Source organism: Podarcis tiliguerta (assembly GCF_965153285.1).
Source record: "Podarcis tiliguerta genome assembly, chromosome: 3".
NCBI classification, from domain to species: domain Eukaryota; kingdom Metazoa; phylum Chordata; class Lepidosauria; order Squamata; family Lacertidae; genus Podarcis; species Podarcis tiliguerta.
In genome coordinates, this window is record NC_139536.1 from 4,623,725 (window position 1) to 4,638,742 (window position 15,018).

Here is a 15,018-nt window from a genome sequence, read left to right on the forward strand (position 1 = left end):
CCTAATTCAGGTGTCAAAGACGGGCATTGCTGCTCCTATGAGATCAAGCGCACTGATCCTGCTACATCCTTTGCCGCTATTCTCGTGGATTAACAGAATGCGCTGGGTCACGCAAACCCCTTCCCATTATTCATCCCTTTAAAGTATTCAGCGCCCAATGAACCCAAGATTTTACTTGTTGATGTTGCTTCCTTCCTTCAGCCGGTCACCTGCAGCCCCGGTCTTGGTGGCTCTTTCGCTGCCCGCTAGGTCAACCAGGCTCAGCTTGCCCACCTTCTCACCAGACGTCTGCAGAACAAAGAGTGGAGAGTTAGCCCGGAAACGCAGCTCCTGAACTCGGGCCCAAGCGACACGGTTCAGGGCACCTCCGCTTTCGGTGGAAGAAGACAAGGGAGGATGCTTCGGGAAATGGTTGGAGGGGAAGAAAACCGCGGCGCCAAAGGGATAGTGCAGTTATTTATTTGACATTATGCAAACTGCTCAATTGCAGAAGCAGCGACCATATTTTTCCGTGGATAACATGTATTACACGACCCCTACTTTTGGGGACTCAAATTTATGAAAATGGGGGAAGATGACCCCTGTTTTTCAACATTATTTTAGAGTACAAAAAGTAGTCTTATACACGGAAAAGTATGGTAGGTCAGGGGCTTTCAAAGGGAGAGGTGGGATTATCGGGAGAGGGGGTGCTAAGAGGCAAGGCTGGAGGGAATCAAGTTTGTATGTTTTGTTTAATTAGATAAATGACATCATTTTGATTCAATTTTGAATAAACATACAATTAATTGTCACTGCATTGAATTTTAACGTGTCTATATATATACATATACATTCACACACACACACACACACACAAATATATATATATAATTTTTTTGCATTACAATTTAAAATACTCATTTTACATCCTTAAGATATCAATGACTTTCCTTCTCTTTCCGTGGTTCATTTTACGTATCATAAATCCCTGCATATTTTACAAAAACTATACCATTCAATATTCCATTACTGCATCCATCAAGACTTATTTACCCTGTTGAATTTATCTTAATGCTGCCAGCATTTTCAGCTGTACACAATTATTTCCCATGAAATGAAATGAAAGTTCTTACGGTCCCAGACCAGATTCACATACCGTACTAAGCGAACATAAAACACAATAGAATTAAGTTTGAATTAACAATCAAATTTAACAATAAACAATACGAATATGACATACAGTAGCACCTCGTGTTACAAACAATTCGCTATGGAGGTCCGTTCTTAACCTGAAACTGTTCTTAACCTGCGATTTCCGTTCTCATCCTGGGGCAAAGTTCTCAACCCGAGGTACTACTTCCAGGTTAGCAGACTTAGTAACCTGAATCATCTGTAACCTGAGGTGTATGTAACACGAGGTACCACTGTACAGTGGTACCTCAGGTTAAGTACTTAATTCGTTCCGGAGGTCCGTACTTAGCCTTAAACTATTCTTAACCTGAAGCACCACTTTAGCTAATGGGGCCTCTGCTGCTGCCGTGCCGCCGGAGCACAATTTCTGTTCTTATCCTGAAGTAAAGTTCTTAACCTGAAGCACTATTTCTGGGTTAGCGGAGTCCGTGACCTGAAGCGTATGTAACCTCAGGTACCACTGTATATTCAATAAACGTTTTCCAATCTTCCTTAAACGTATGTTCTCTTATTCTATATGTTAAAAATATACACATTAACATTATTATCCTCCTTAGTGGGTTACGCAAACCTCTATTTTGAAAGATGCTTTTTATAGGCTAGGGGGCCTTGAGGATGAGTTTGTGGAACCAGGGGGACAGTGGCCCCCAAAAAAGAACATCACAGTTGCGTGGAGATCAGAACCCTGGTCTCCCAGATCCTAGTCTGACACTCTAAGCCAGTGTTTCTCAGCCTTGGGTCCCCAGATGTTGTTGGACTCCAGCTCCCATCCTCCATGACGACTGCTCCTGCTAGCTATGGATGATGGGAGCTGTAGTCCAATAACAGCTGGGGATCCAAGATTGAGAAAAGCTGCTCTAACCACAACACAGCATTCGTATACTCTGTGTTGTATGTTAACCCCCTGTTTGTGTGCAAAGGCCTGCTAAACTGAGCACATAACATGCGGTTTCTTGACTTAGGATAAAGCGAGAACACCAATTCCACTTTCCCCAAGCTGGTGTCCTTCAGAAATTTTGGACTGCAACTTCCGTTTGCCCCAGAAACTGTAAAGACCCATACAATATGTGGGGCACTACTCCTCAGAAGAGACCAGAAGTGCATACTGTATTTTTCGCTCTATAAGAAACACCAGACCATAAGACGCACCTAGTTTTTGGAGGAGGGAAGCAAGAAAAATATATATTCTGAATCTCAGAAGCCAGAACAGCAAGAGGGATCGCTGCGCAGTGAAAGCAGCAATCCCTCTTGCTGTTCTGGCTTCTGTGATAGCTGCACAGCCTGCATTCGCTCCATAAGACGCACACACATTTCCCCTTACTTTTTAGGAGGGAAAAAGTGAGTCTTATAGAGCAACAATACGGTAATTCGAGAACTCACCCCCGACTTTGCATCGTACAATGTGTGCGTGAGGATAATCTTGAAGACAGCATGGGATCGGCTGCTCTCTTCGTTCATGTTGGTGGCGGCGACCGTCCGAGATTTATTGCCTTCGGACATCAGAGACTCTATGTCCTAAAGAAAAGACAAGAGTGAAAAGCAAGCGCAGTGAGGTTCTGCAGAAAGGCAGGCGCAGTGCGAACACATCAGGGAGAACTTCCTAAATTTGAGCGTGGTTTCACACTACACACAATGGTAGCAGCCCAATCTTCACTGCAAACTGGTGCTTGGGATCTCTCCATTAAACCACTGGGTTTCTGTGGGTGGGTCAGGACCAAGTGGGCAGTTTGTGGTCCAACTTAAAGTGGATAGCAGCACCGGTGGCACGACTGCCGTTTTCATTAGAGAAAGGAAAACCATTTAGATTTACAGTGGTACCTCAGGTTAAATACTTAATTCGTTCTGGAGGTCCCAAGCACCTGAAACTGTTCTTCACCTGAAGCACCACTTTAGCTAATGGAGCCTTCCGCTGCCACCGTGCGATTTCTGTTCTCATCCTGAAGCAAAGTTCTTAACCTGAAGCACTATTTCTGGGTTAGCGGAGTCTGTAACCTGAAGCGTCTGTAACCTGAAGCGTATGTAACCTGAGGTACCACTGTATGTCCATTCCCATCCCAAAGGGTTCACGGAGAGTTAGAAGATATCCTGAGAAAGTTTGCGAACTTTTTTGGGAAGCGGAACGTGCTCCGTTTTGAGTGTTACGCTTCCGTTTTGAGTATTACGCTGAGGTCTGTCTGTTTTTGCTATTTATTTTGGGTTTTTGCAGTTCATTTTTTGTTTTGTTTTTGCAACTGTGTGGAACCCAGTTCAGCTACTGATTGATTGATTGATTGATTGTGTGACCGAAGTACACTGTTCACTGCTTTCATTTTATGGATCAATGGTCTCGTTAGATAGTAAAATTCATGTTAAATTGCTTTTTTAGGGGTTGTTTTTAAAAGTCTGGAACGGATTAATCCTTTTTGCATTACTTTCTATGGGAAAGCGCGTCTTGGTTTTGGAACGGATTTCTGGAATGGATTCAGTTTGAGAACCAAGGTACCACTGTATGCATCATCAGCAAAACACTCTAACCTACTGAGCTATCGAGGCTGACAGGGCAACTAATTTCAGCATTCTTCATTAGATGCCCCTAAAGTGAATCACAGTGAAAATATATTGCACACATGTTTGGGGGGGTGCAAGTTGAGGTGCCCCCCCCCTGTATTTACTGAACTCAAATGCCACCCCCAACATACTCCGAGTACCACGGGTATTGACGCAAACATCTGCTGATTAAGGCTTAGCCAAATGTGCATTTTCATCTCTCCACACATTGTTAGATGTTGCAATCAGTGTCTGCGATGCGCATTTTGCCAAATCTGTATTTTATGCACTGATTTTACTGCACGCTGCTTAGATAGAGTACAGAAACAACGCCAAACTGCTAATTGATTAATTTATACACCACTTAATGCCAAAATAGGCTTTTGAGCCACTCACGAGCACAAGAGCTGGTTATCCAGGCATGAAAATGTTGCGTAACATTACAAAAATAAACCTGAAAATGGAAGCAGATGAGGAGGCAGCTCTCAGCTGATCGTGGAGAAGGCTGCCCTCAGCTCCTCCTTTCCCTTGCTCTCACAGATACAGGGCTGTTCCTTTTTAAAATCCATTTATTTAATGCTCAGTTTAATTATTTATTCCCCACTTTTTTAAAAAAAAATGGAAGCATTCTTGAGGCAGCTTGCAGAGGACGCTGGCGCTTCGTGGAAAGAGCTCTTTCCTCAATACGTGCAGGAAAAAGAGGATTAGGCTTATCACAGAATCCTAGGATCGGAAACCTGGAGGGGACCCCAAGTTTCATCTAGTCCAGCCCCTGAAATGCGTGCATCCTGGGAGATGGCCTAGGGCAGAGGAGGCAAAAGGAATGGGGCTCTGTTTGCGCCAGATATTCAAAGCACACTTGTTGTTGTTTAGTCGTTTAGTCGTGTCCGACTCTTCATGACCCCCTGGACCAGAGCACGCCAGGCACTCCTGTCTTCCACTACCTCCCGCAGTTTGGTCAAACTCATGCTGGTAGCTTCGAGAACACTATCCAACCATCTCGTCCTCTGTCGTCCCCTTCTCCTTGTGCCCTCCATCTTTCCCAACATCAGGGTCTTTTCCAGGGAGTCTTCTCTACTCTTGAGGTGGCCAAAGTCTTGGCGCCTCAGCTTCACGATCTGTCCTTCCAGTGAGCACTCAGGGCTGATTTCCTTCAGAAAGGAGAGGTTTGATCTTCTTGCAGTCCATGGGACTCTCAAGAGTCTCCTCCAGCACCAGAATTCAAAAGCATCTATTCTTCGGCGATCAGCCTTCTTTATGGTCCAGCTCTCACTTCCATACCTCACTACTGGGAAAACCATAGCTTTGACTATACAGACCTTTGTCGGCAAGGTGATGTCTCTACTTTTCAAAGCACACAGTCCCCCCCCCAAAGAATCCTGGTAACTGTAGTTTGAGGGTGCTGGGAACTGTAGCGCTGTGAAGGGTAAATGACGTGTGCAGCCTGGGGCTAGAGCGCCCCAGTTCAAAATCTGACTATGTTTAAAACAACAATTGGTAAGAAGCCGGAAACATTCCTTTTAGGAATTGTAACAAATGACATCCCAAAAGAGAAGCTTTTTATATGCAACAGCTGCTGCAAGGTTATTGATTGCAAAAAAATTGGAAATCAGAAGAAGTACCAACATTGAGAGATTGGCAAAATAATTTTTTTGAAATGATTGAATTAGCAAAAACGACGGCAACAATTAGAACGCAATCTAATCAAAATCTGATCTGGAAATCTGGAAATCTGAGGAAGAATACATGACCAAAAGATGCTCCAACAAGAATTCATGGATATGTATAGACTGAGTTCACAAAGTTAAGCTAAGCTAAGCTAAGCTAAGCAGATATATAAGATTGAATGTTTAATTATTAATATACAAAATTACAATCTCAATAATAAAGTTACAAAATAATAACAAGGAAGTCACAGGGCGAGAAATAAGAAATGGATAAATGTTGGTACATAATGAAGTGTGAAAATGTGAATTTACGAATATAATGTATATGTATCAATATGTAAAGATTTCATATATGTATTGGAACATTAATAATAAATAAATTAAGGGGGGGGGAATTAAAAAACCAAAATCTGACTATGTCAGGCAGTCGCTCCTGAGCCGTCATGTAGCCCACCTGCCAGATGGCGATAACATCAAAATATGCCTCTCTTTCAGGACTGCTGTAAGAATCAGCAAAACAACGTATCCATGAACTCTTGCGGAGGGATGCCATTTCAAGGGAACCCTACACAACTCATCTTGCTCCAACTTGCCCTTGACCATCGCTGGGCACATTCCATCCCGTATTTTGACAAGTCGGCTGGGTAACAAAAACATTAATTCAGAGCAAAGAAAAACAATCTGGCCGCACAGAACAATCTGGCCTCGAAATTAAACAAGCTTCGAGCTCGTAAGATAAACCCCCAACTTAACCCGTCACAAGAACTGCTGGGTTGATTCCGTTCTGGGGAACAGTTTCTATCCAAATGCGATTTTGGTTTAAACACAGTGTAAGGTAGTCTCTATGGGAGGATATTGTATTTAATTATGGGGTATCAGAGTTTTTAGGTGGTTAACCAGGCTGGGATAGCAGGCTTGTATTGTTTTTAACACTTGATTGGAAGCCGCCAAGAGTGGCTGGGGAAACTCGGCCAGATGGGTGAGGTATAAATAATAAATTATTATTATTATTATTATTATTATTAGGGACGTGGGTGGTGCTGTGGGTCAAACCACAGAGCCTAGGACTTGCCGATCAGAAGGTCAGCGGTTTGAATCCCCGCGACGGGGTGAGCTCCCGTTGCTCGGTCCCTGCTCCTGCCAACCTAGCAGTTCGAAAGCACGTCAAAGTGCAAGTAGATAAATAGGTACTGCTCCGGCGGGAAGGTAAATGGCGTATCTGTGTGCTGCTCTGGTTCGCCAGAAGCAGCTTAGTCCTGCTGGCCACATGACCCGGAAGCTGTACGCCGGCTCCCTCGGCCAATAAAGCGAGATGACCGCCGCAACCCCAAAGTCGGTCACGACTGGACCTAATGTTCAGGGGTCCCTTTACCTTTTAAGGTAGTCTCTATGGGAGTATGCCGTATTTAATTATGGGATATCAGAGTTTTTAGGAGGTTAACCAGGCTGGGAAAGCTAGCTTGTTGGTTTTTCGAATGTCTGATGTAGATTTTCTCAGTTTCGTTGTTCTGTATGGGACAATGACAATAAAGATTATCGTATCGTATCGTTCTGCTCAGGGCTTCATTTCCAACTATGCAAGGCACACCCCTTTCCTCCAGAGTAAGCCTGGAGTCCTGCCTCTGCCATCTGGAAGTCCCCCACTTCTCAGTGGTGAAGGAACGGCACTGTGCATCTGTCCAATGTAAGAACGGGGGGGAGCGTGCTGGATCAGTCCAGTGGCGTCTGGCTCTCACAGCAGTTGACTGGATGCAATCAGGATCTGAACGCAAGAGCCCTCTCACCCCTGGGGTTTCCAGAAACTGTTACGTGGAACCATTGCTGTCTCCAGCTGTGGAAGCAGAGCACATAGAATGTGGCCGGTAGCCATCCATAGCCCTTTCCTCCAAGCCTGATGAGGAACGGTCGAAGGAGCTGGGTATGTTCAGCCTGGGAAAGAGGAGACTGAGAGGAACTATGATGTTGTTGTTGTTTAGTCGTTTAGTCGTGTCCGACTCTTCGTGACCCCCTGGACCAGAGCACGCCAGGCACTCCTGTCTTCAACTGCCTCCCGCAGTTTAGTCAAACTCATGCTGGTAGCTTCGAGAACACTGTCCCACCATCTCGTCCTCTGTCGTCCCCTTCTCCTTGCGCCCTCCATCTTTCCCAATATCAGGGTCTTTTCCAGGGAGTCTTCTCTTCTCATGAGGGGGCCAAAGTCTCGGAGCCTCAGCTTCAGGATCTGTCCTTCCAGTGAGCACTCAGGGCTGATTTCCTTCAGAATGGAGAGGTTTGATCTTCTTGCAGTCCATGGGACTCTCAAGAGTCTCCTCCAGCACCAGAATTCAAAAGCATCAAGTCTTTGGCGATCAGCCTTCTTTATGGTCCATACATCACTACTGGGAAAACCATAGCTTTAACTATACGGACCTTTGTTGGCAAGGTGATGTCTCTGCTTTTTAAGATGCTGTCTAGGTTTGTCATTGCTTTTCTCCCAGGAATAAGGCGTCTTTTAATTTCGTGGCTGCTGTCACCATCTGCAGTGATCATGGAGCCCAAGAAAGTAAAATCTGCGGGGAGCAGATCCGGCCTCCAAAGAGAATGTCACAGCCATCATTGCCATCGCAGAAGCAAGTACAGTGGTACCTCGGGTTAAGTACTTAATTCGTTCCGGAGGTCCGTTCTTAATCTGAAACTGTTCTTAACCTGAAGCACCACTTTAGCTAACGGGGCCTCCTGCTGCCGCCGCGCCGCCGGAGCACAATTTCTGTTCTCATCCTGAAGCAAAGTTCTTAACCTGAAACACTATTTCTGGGTTAGCGGAGTCTGTAACCTGAAGCATATGTAACCTGAAGCGTATGTAACCTGAAGCATATGTAACCCGAGGTACCACCGTAATGCAGTTCTTGGAGATTGGATCTGCTCCCCCTGTGTATCCTGCCGCCTGAGGCAGTCGCCTCATCTTGCCTTATGTGTGGGCCGGCACCAGGCAGGCAGATTCAACATAAGGCTGCTTCCTGTGTTTGTGGCTTTGTCTCCTTTTCGTTCTCCACGTGTGGCTACTGCAAACACAGCCAAGAGGCCCCAGCCGCCTTCCTTGCATGCTAAACTTTCTAAAGTGCTTCAGGCTATCGCTAACATTTCTGCAAACAGTGTGCTCGCTCGTTAAACCGGTTTCGCAAGATTTATTAATTTTTTTGAAGACTGGGGGAATGAAGGCGTTCGAGACCTCTGTGTACGCCTGCGAGAGCATATCACATCCTTAATCCTGGTAGGGCTTGTATACCCAGAGGTGGGCAATACGGAACACCTACCTAGGATTAAGGAACAGACTTGCAAATATTCGAGTTTTCCTGAAGCGCAGCCAGGCAGGTGCTGAGGGGAGGCATCCCAATCACAGAGGAAGGATACGTATTTAATTTTGTTTTAATTTGTGGCTGATTCATTAAAACCAGATGTCGAAGAGAAAAAGAACTACCAGACTTTTAGAAGTCCTCACTCACCCAGTACATTTCCGAGCACAATTCAAAGTGTTGGTGCTGACCATTCAAGCCCTAAATGGCCTCGGTCCAGAATACCTGGAGCAGCAGCTCCACCCCCATCGTTCTGCCCGGACATTGAGGTCCAATGCTGAGGGCCTTCTGGCGGTTCCCTCGCTGCGAGAAGCCAAGTTACAGGGAACCAGACAGAGAGCCTTCTCGGTGGTGGCACCTGCCCTGTGGAATGCCCTCCCACCAGATGTCAAAGAGAAAAACAACTACCTGATTTTTAGAAGCCATCTGAAGGCAGCCCTGTTTAGGGAAGCTTTTAATGTTTAATAGACTATTGTATTTTAATATTCTGTTGGAAGCTGCCCAGAGTGGCTGGGGAAACCAAGCCAAATTGGCGGGGTATAAATTTATTATTATTATTATTATTATTATTATTATTATTATTATTACTTGGAAAATCGGTGAAAATGATTCTGCAAAAAAACCAAAGCACCGTCAAAGTCCAGCACCTTGTTTCCACAGCTGCAAACCACGATTTATTGGACTGGGACCGTCACATCTGAACTGCGCCATTTTCCTTTTCTTATGTACAGTAAGCAGCTTTGGCTGTTATTGCCACGAAACAATTAGATTTCTTTACCTTGTAACAGGCAACAGCCAGTTTAGAAAGCCCATCCACGTAAGGTCCGTAAACGCTGTGCTCTCTGACTTTCAACGACTGTCGACTCCTGTTTCCAAAGCAAGCACAGAGAAGAAGGCATTACTCTCCTCGCAAATGTAGGGCCCACGACCCGGGCAGCCGAAGCGAAGTGCTATCGATTTCCAACGGGAGAGTTAAGTCATGTGCAACCACAAAACTTTCTTGGAAAAAAGATAGAAGAGATAAGAGCTGCGCATTCCTTTCCACGCTAACAGGGAAGTACAGACAAATAACTGTTAACACTTCTTTAGGTTTGAAAGGCATTCGAGTTAACGCAAGGCGACAATTATCATGGGAGGGCTGGGAAGAGGGAAGGTTAAGAGATATTCGCCAAGGAAATACGTCTGGGGCTATTTAAGACTTCCCTCTCCTTTCATGACTTAGCCTTGAGGGTTGTTTTCTGCTGCTCCAGAGAAGCGGACACGGAGCAATGGATCCAAACTACAAGAAAGAAGATTCCACCTAAACATTAGGAAGAACTTCCTGACAGTAAGAGCTGTTCGACAGTGGAATTGGCTGCCAAGGAGTGTGGTGGAGTCTCCTTCTTTGGAGGTCTTTAAGCAGAGGCTTGACAACCATATGTCAGGAGTGCTCTGATGGTGTTTCCTGCTTGGCAGGGGGTTGGACTCGACGGCCCTTGTGGTCTCTTCCAACTCTATGATTCTATGATTCTATGATTCCAAAGATAAAGTTCTCTGATGCAGAAAGACTGGAACTCCGAATATAAGCAATTGTGTTGCTGTTGTTAGACGTGACTGCATTGTTTTCTTAATTCTAAATTATTCAAAACTGTTTGTAAGGCTGTATTTTATATTGCTGCAACCCGCCTTAGGGTGAAGGGCAGGTCATATATTTAAATACCGTATTTTTTGCTCTATAAGACTCACTTTTTCCCTCCTAAAAAGTAAGGGGAAATGTGTGTGCATCTTATGGAGCGAATGCAGGCTGTGCAGCTATCACAGAAGCCAGAACAGCAAGAGGAATTGCTGCTTTCGCTGCGCAGCGATCCTCTTGCTGTTCTGGCTTCTGAGATTCAGAATATTTCTTGTTTTCCTCCTTCAAGAACTAGGTGCGTCTTGTGGTCTGGTGCGTCTTATAGAGCGAAAAATACGGTAATTATAATAGTAGTAGTAGTAGTAATAATAATAACAACAACAACAGGCAGCCCAAACAGGTAAAGTCAATCCCTTCTCTCCCAGCAGCATGGTCTCATTCTGATTTAAGAGGAGTGGAGCTGCAATTTAAAAGAAAAATAAAGTGAAACATGGGAGATCCCAGTTATGGATCTGCCACATTAACTGCAGTTCTGACTAGACGTACTAGGAATGCATGAAACTGTCTTCTACCACCAGTCCACCTAGCTCAGTATTGTCTACACTGGCCGGCAGAGGCTCCCCAGTAAGGGTGGGAGATATATTGATATATATTGATATATCCTCCTCTGGCAATCTGCACAGAATTTTGCTTAATGGTTGCCATCAATTTGATTTTAATTAATTTGTATAATGAAAGGTTTTTAGAATGTTGGATTATTTTGATTGTTGTTAGCCGCCTTAGCTTCAGCTGGGGAGGGCGGGGTATAAATAGAATTTATTATTATTATTATTATAAAACCAGTTTCAAGTCCGTATTACGATATTGACTTCAAAGTTTTGACCTGGCAATATACAGCGAATCATGGTGTGTCTGTGTGCTATGTAAAATCAGGACGTGGGGAAAACATTGAAGCCAGCCAATGTCTCTACATAGAAGACATCTGAAGCCAGCCCTCTTTAGGGAGGTTTTTAATGTTTGATGTTTTATCGTGTTTTTCATATTCTGTTGGGAGCAACCCAGAGTGGCTGGGGAAACCCAGCCAGATGGGCGGGGTGTAAATAATACATTATTCTTATTATAGTTCCATTTCAGACATTGCGATATACAGTCGTACCTCGGAAGTCGAACGGAATCTGTTCCGGAAGTCCATTCGACTTCCAAAACATTCAGAAACCAAGGCACGGCTTCTGATTGGCTGCCAATTGGAAGCCGCAGAACCCATATCAGACATCCAGGTTCCAAAAAATGTTCACAAACCAGAACACTCACTTCTGGGTTTGCGGTGTCCAGGAGCCAAAACATTTGAGTTGGAAGGCAAAGTTTGACTTCCGAGGTATGGCTGTATAAGTACAGTGGTACCTCGGGTTAAGTACTTAATTCGTTCCGGAGGTCCGTTCTTAACCTGAAACTGTTCTTAACCTGAAGCACCACTTTAGCTAATGGGGCCTCCGGCTGATGCCGCACCGCCGGAGCACGATTTCTGTTCTCATCCTGAAGGAAAGTTCTTAACCCGAGGTATGTAACCTGAAGCATATGTAACCTGAAGCATATGTGACCCGAGGTACCACTGTATATTGCGATGTTTGGCTGGTGATATATCACAATGCTGAAAACCCAATACAGTGGTACCTCTGGTTGCGAACAGGATCCGTTCCAGAGCCCTATTTGCTACCCGAGCAGAACGCAACCCGAGTCTGCAGGTCGCAGACACTTCTGCGCATGCGCGTGACGTCATTTTGAGTGTCTGCGCATGCGCACGCGGCGAAACCCGGAAATAACCCGTTCCGTTACTTCCGGGTCGCCGTGGGACGCAAGCTGAAAACGCTCAACCTGAAGTGTCTTTAACCCAAGGTATGACTGTATTGCTTAGCCCTACTCTGCTAAAGCCTCAGTGCCTAGGGCTTGCCGATCGAAAGGTCGGCGGTTCGAATCCCCGCGGCGGGGTGCGCTCCTGCTGTTCGGTCCCAGCGCCTGCCAACCTAGCAGTTCGAAAGCACTCTCGGGTGCAAGTAGATAAATAGGGACCGCTTACTAGCGGGAAGGTAAACGGCGTTTCCGTGTGCGGCTCTGGCTCGCCAGAGCAGCAATGTCACGCTGGCCACGTGACCCGGAAGTGTCTTCGGACAGCGCTGGCCCCCGGCCTCTTTGAGTGAGATGGGCGCACAACCCTAGAGTCTGTCAAGACTGGCCCGTACGGGCAGGGGTACCTTTACCTTTACCTTTTACTCTGCAGGAGTCCTGCAATGGCTCTGCAGCCCTACCCAAAAACGCTGAGGATATTTCTCAAGCAAAGCACACACCCTCTGCTACGGAGGGCTGGCCCATAAGCGAAAACTGCCCATTTTGTTCAGAAAAATACACGTTCGTTCAGCTGGCCCCTCCGAAGGCATGCCTTGAGAAAAGGCAGGCTTTCACCGCCTGGCTCGATAGGTTGCTGGCCACCTCGATTCCTGCCGCGTTCCACCTTACCCCTTTGGGTCCAGCAGGTCCCGCACTTTCTCGTTGTAAATCTCCATGTAAGAAACCTCCACTTTGAAGCTCTGCTCTTCGTTCTCCTCTTTCTGGGCCCTTTCAAAGAGGGTGCTGCACAGGCGAGGGATTAGTCCAGGCTGGTCAGCTGTGCCCATCATAGTGTAAGACTTTCCGGACCCTACGGAAAAAGGGGAGGAAGAGGCGCTTTAGGAGGAAGGGAGGAAAAGGGCGGCGGATAGGAAGAAAGGGAGAATTTCAGGGTGCCTTCGCAAATGAGCTACCAAGGAGACCGGCAAAAAAAAGGGGGGGGAGTTCTAGATTTGCAGGTGGGAAGGTGAAACAAAACTACAGTCATACCTCATGTTACGTCTGCTTCATGTTACGTTCTTTCAGGTTACGTCCTGCGTTGACCCGGAAGTACCGGAAAGGGTTACTTCCGGGTTTCGCCGCTCGCGCATGCTCAAAAGCACAAAATGACATCACACGCATGCGCGGAAGTGGCGAATCGCAACCCACGCGTGCGCAGACGCGCCGCTGCTGCTTGCGTTCTTTTCATGTTGTGAACGGGCCTCTAGAACGGATCCCGTTCACAACCAGAGGTACCACTGTACAGGAAATTCCTGGAAGAAATTCCACAGGAAGACATATCCTTCCACAAACATTAATGTACAGTTGTACCTCCGCTTATGTATCCCTCTGGAAACGCAAACTTCGGGATGCAAACCCGGAAGTATTTTCCCGGGTTTCGCCACACGCGCATGCGCTGAAGTGCTCTACATGTCATGCGCATGTGCAGAGGCACTAAACCACACCACACGCAGAAGTGGCCCTCCAGTTGCAAATTCCTTGGAATGCAGCTGGACCTCCAGAACAGATCCCATTCGCAACCGGAGGTACGACTGTGCTTATCTCTGGCCTTTCCTGCTGTAGTCGCAGCTAGACTGGTGACTAGGAGTGGCCGCCAAGACCACATAACACCAGTACTGAAAGAAATACATTGGCTCCCAGGACATTTCTGAGCACAATTGAAAGAGTTGGTGCTGACCTTTCAAGCCCTAAACGGCTCCGGCCCATTAGACCTGAAGGAGCGTCTCCACCCCCATTGCTCAGCCTGGACACTGAGGTCCAGTGCCGAGGGCCTTCTGGCGGTTCCCTCACTGCGAGAAGTGAGGTTACAGGGAACCAGGAAGAGGGCCTTCTCGGTGGTGGCGCCTGCCCTGTAGAACGCCCTCCCGTCAGATGTCAAGGAAATAAACAACTGACTTTTAGAAGACATCTGAAGGCAGCCCTGTTTAGGGAAGTTTTTAATGTTTGATGTTTTAAAGTTTTTAAAGTTTTTAATGTTTGACCTCAAAGAGCAGGTGGGGGAGCAGCGGAAAGGTGCGCAGCCTTCCTGCTGCTCCGCGAGCTTGTGGGGCTGGGGGGGGGGGGAAGCGCTGCTTTCCCCCACCGCCAGCTCCAAATAGCAGGTTGGGGCTGGTGGGGGAAGCCCGGGTTCCCACCCCCAGCCCCATGAGCCACCTATTCGCTCCATAAGACGCACAGATATTTCCCCTTAGATTTTAAGAGGGGGGGAAGTGCGTCTTATGGAGCGAAAAATACGGTATATTATACTTGCAGAAACAAAGAAAGTCGATAGACTTGATGGCAGGATTTAAATAAACATTCACACTATCAGTGTTACAAAATGTCTAGAAGATAGAGAAATATTACGGTGTATTTACCGTATTTTTCCCACCATAGGGCGCACCGGACCTTAGGACGCACCTAGTTTTTTGGGGGGGAAATAAAGGGAAAAATTTTTATTTCCCCCCCAGGTGCGCTGCACCAATCCCGAAGCTTGGGGCGTGCAGAGCTCAGCGCGCCCCAAGCTTCTGGGTGCCGGCAAGGTCTCCGCTAGCTGTGGGAGAGCCGCGCGGCTTTCCCACAGCTAGCGGAGTGCTGCGCCAATCCCGAAGCTTGGGGTGTGCGGAGCTCAGCGCGCCCCAAGCTTCTGGGTGCCGGCAAGGTCTCCGCTAGCCGTGGGAGAGCCGTGCGGCTTCGTGCGGCTCTCCCACGGCTAGCGGAGCGCTGCGCCAATCCCGAAGCTTGGGGCGTGCGGAGCTCAGCGCGCCCCAAGCTTCTGGGTGCCGGCAAGGTCTCCGCTAGCTGTGGGAGAGCCGCGCGGCTTTCCCACAGCTAGCGGAGCGCTGCGCCA

General features: G+C 46.9%; 1 protein-coding gene across 1 annotated transcript in view; it reads right to left on the reverse strand.

Annotated features, from left to right (window-relative positions):
* KIF13B (kinesin family member 13B) overlaps positions 1–15,018 on the reverse strand; it is a 184,690-nt gene that overhangs the window by 104,004 nt on the left and 65,668 nt on the right. Inside the window, 4 exon segments of the mRNA XM_083432843.1 lie at positions 176–288; positions 2,551–2,685; positions 9,474–9,561; positions 12,819–12,999. Of these exon segments, the coding sequence (XP_083288969.1) occupies positions 176–288; positions 2,551–2,685; positions 9,474–9,561; positions 12,819–12,999 (517 nt within the window).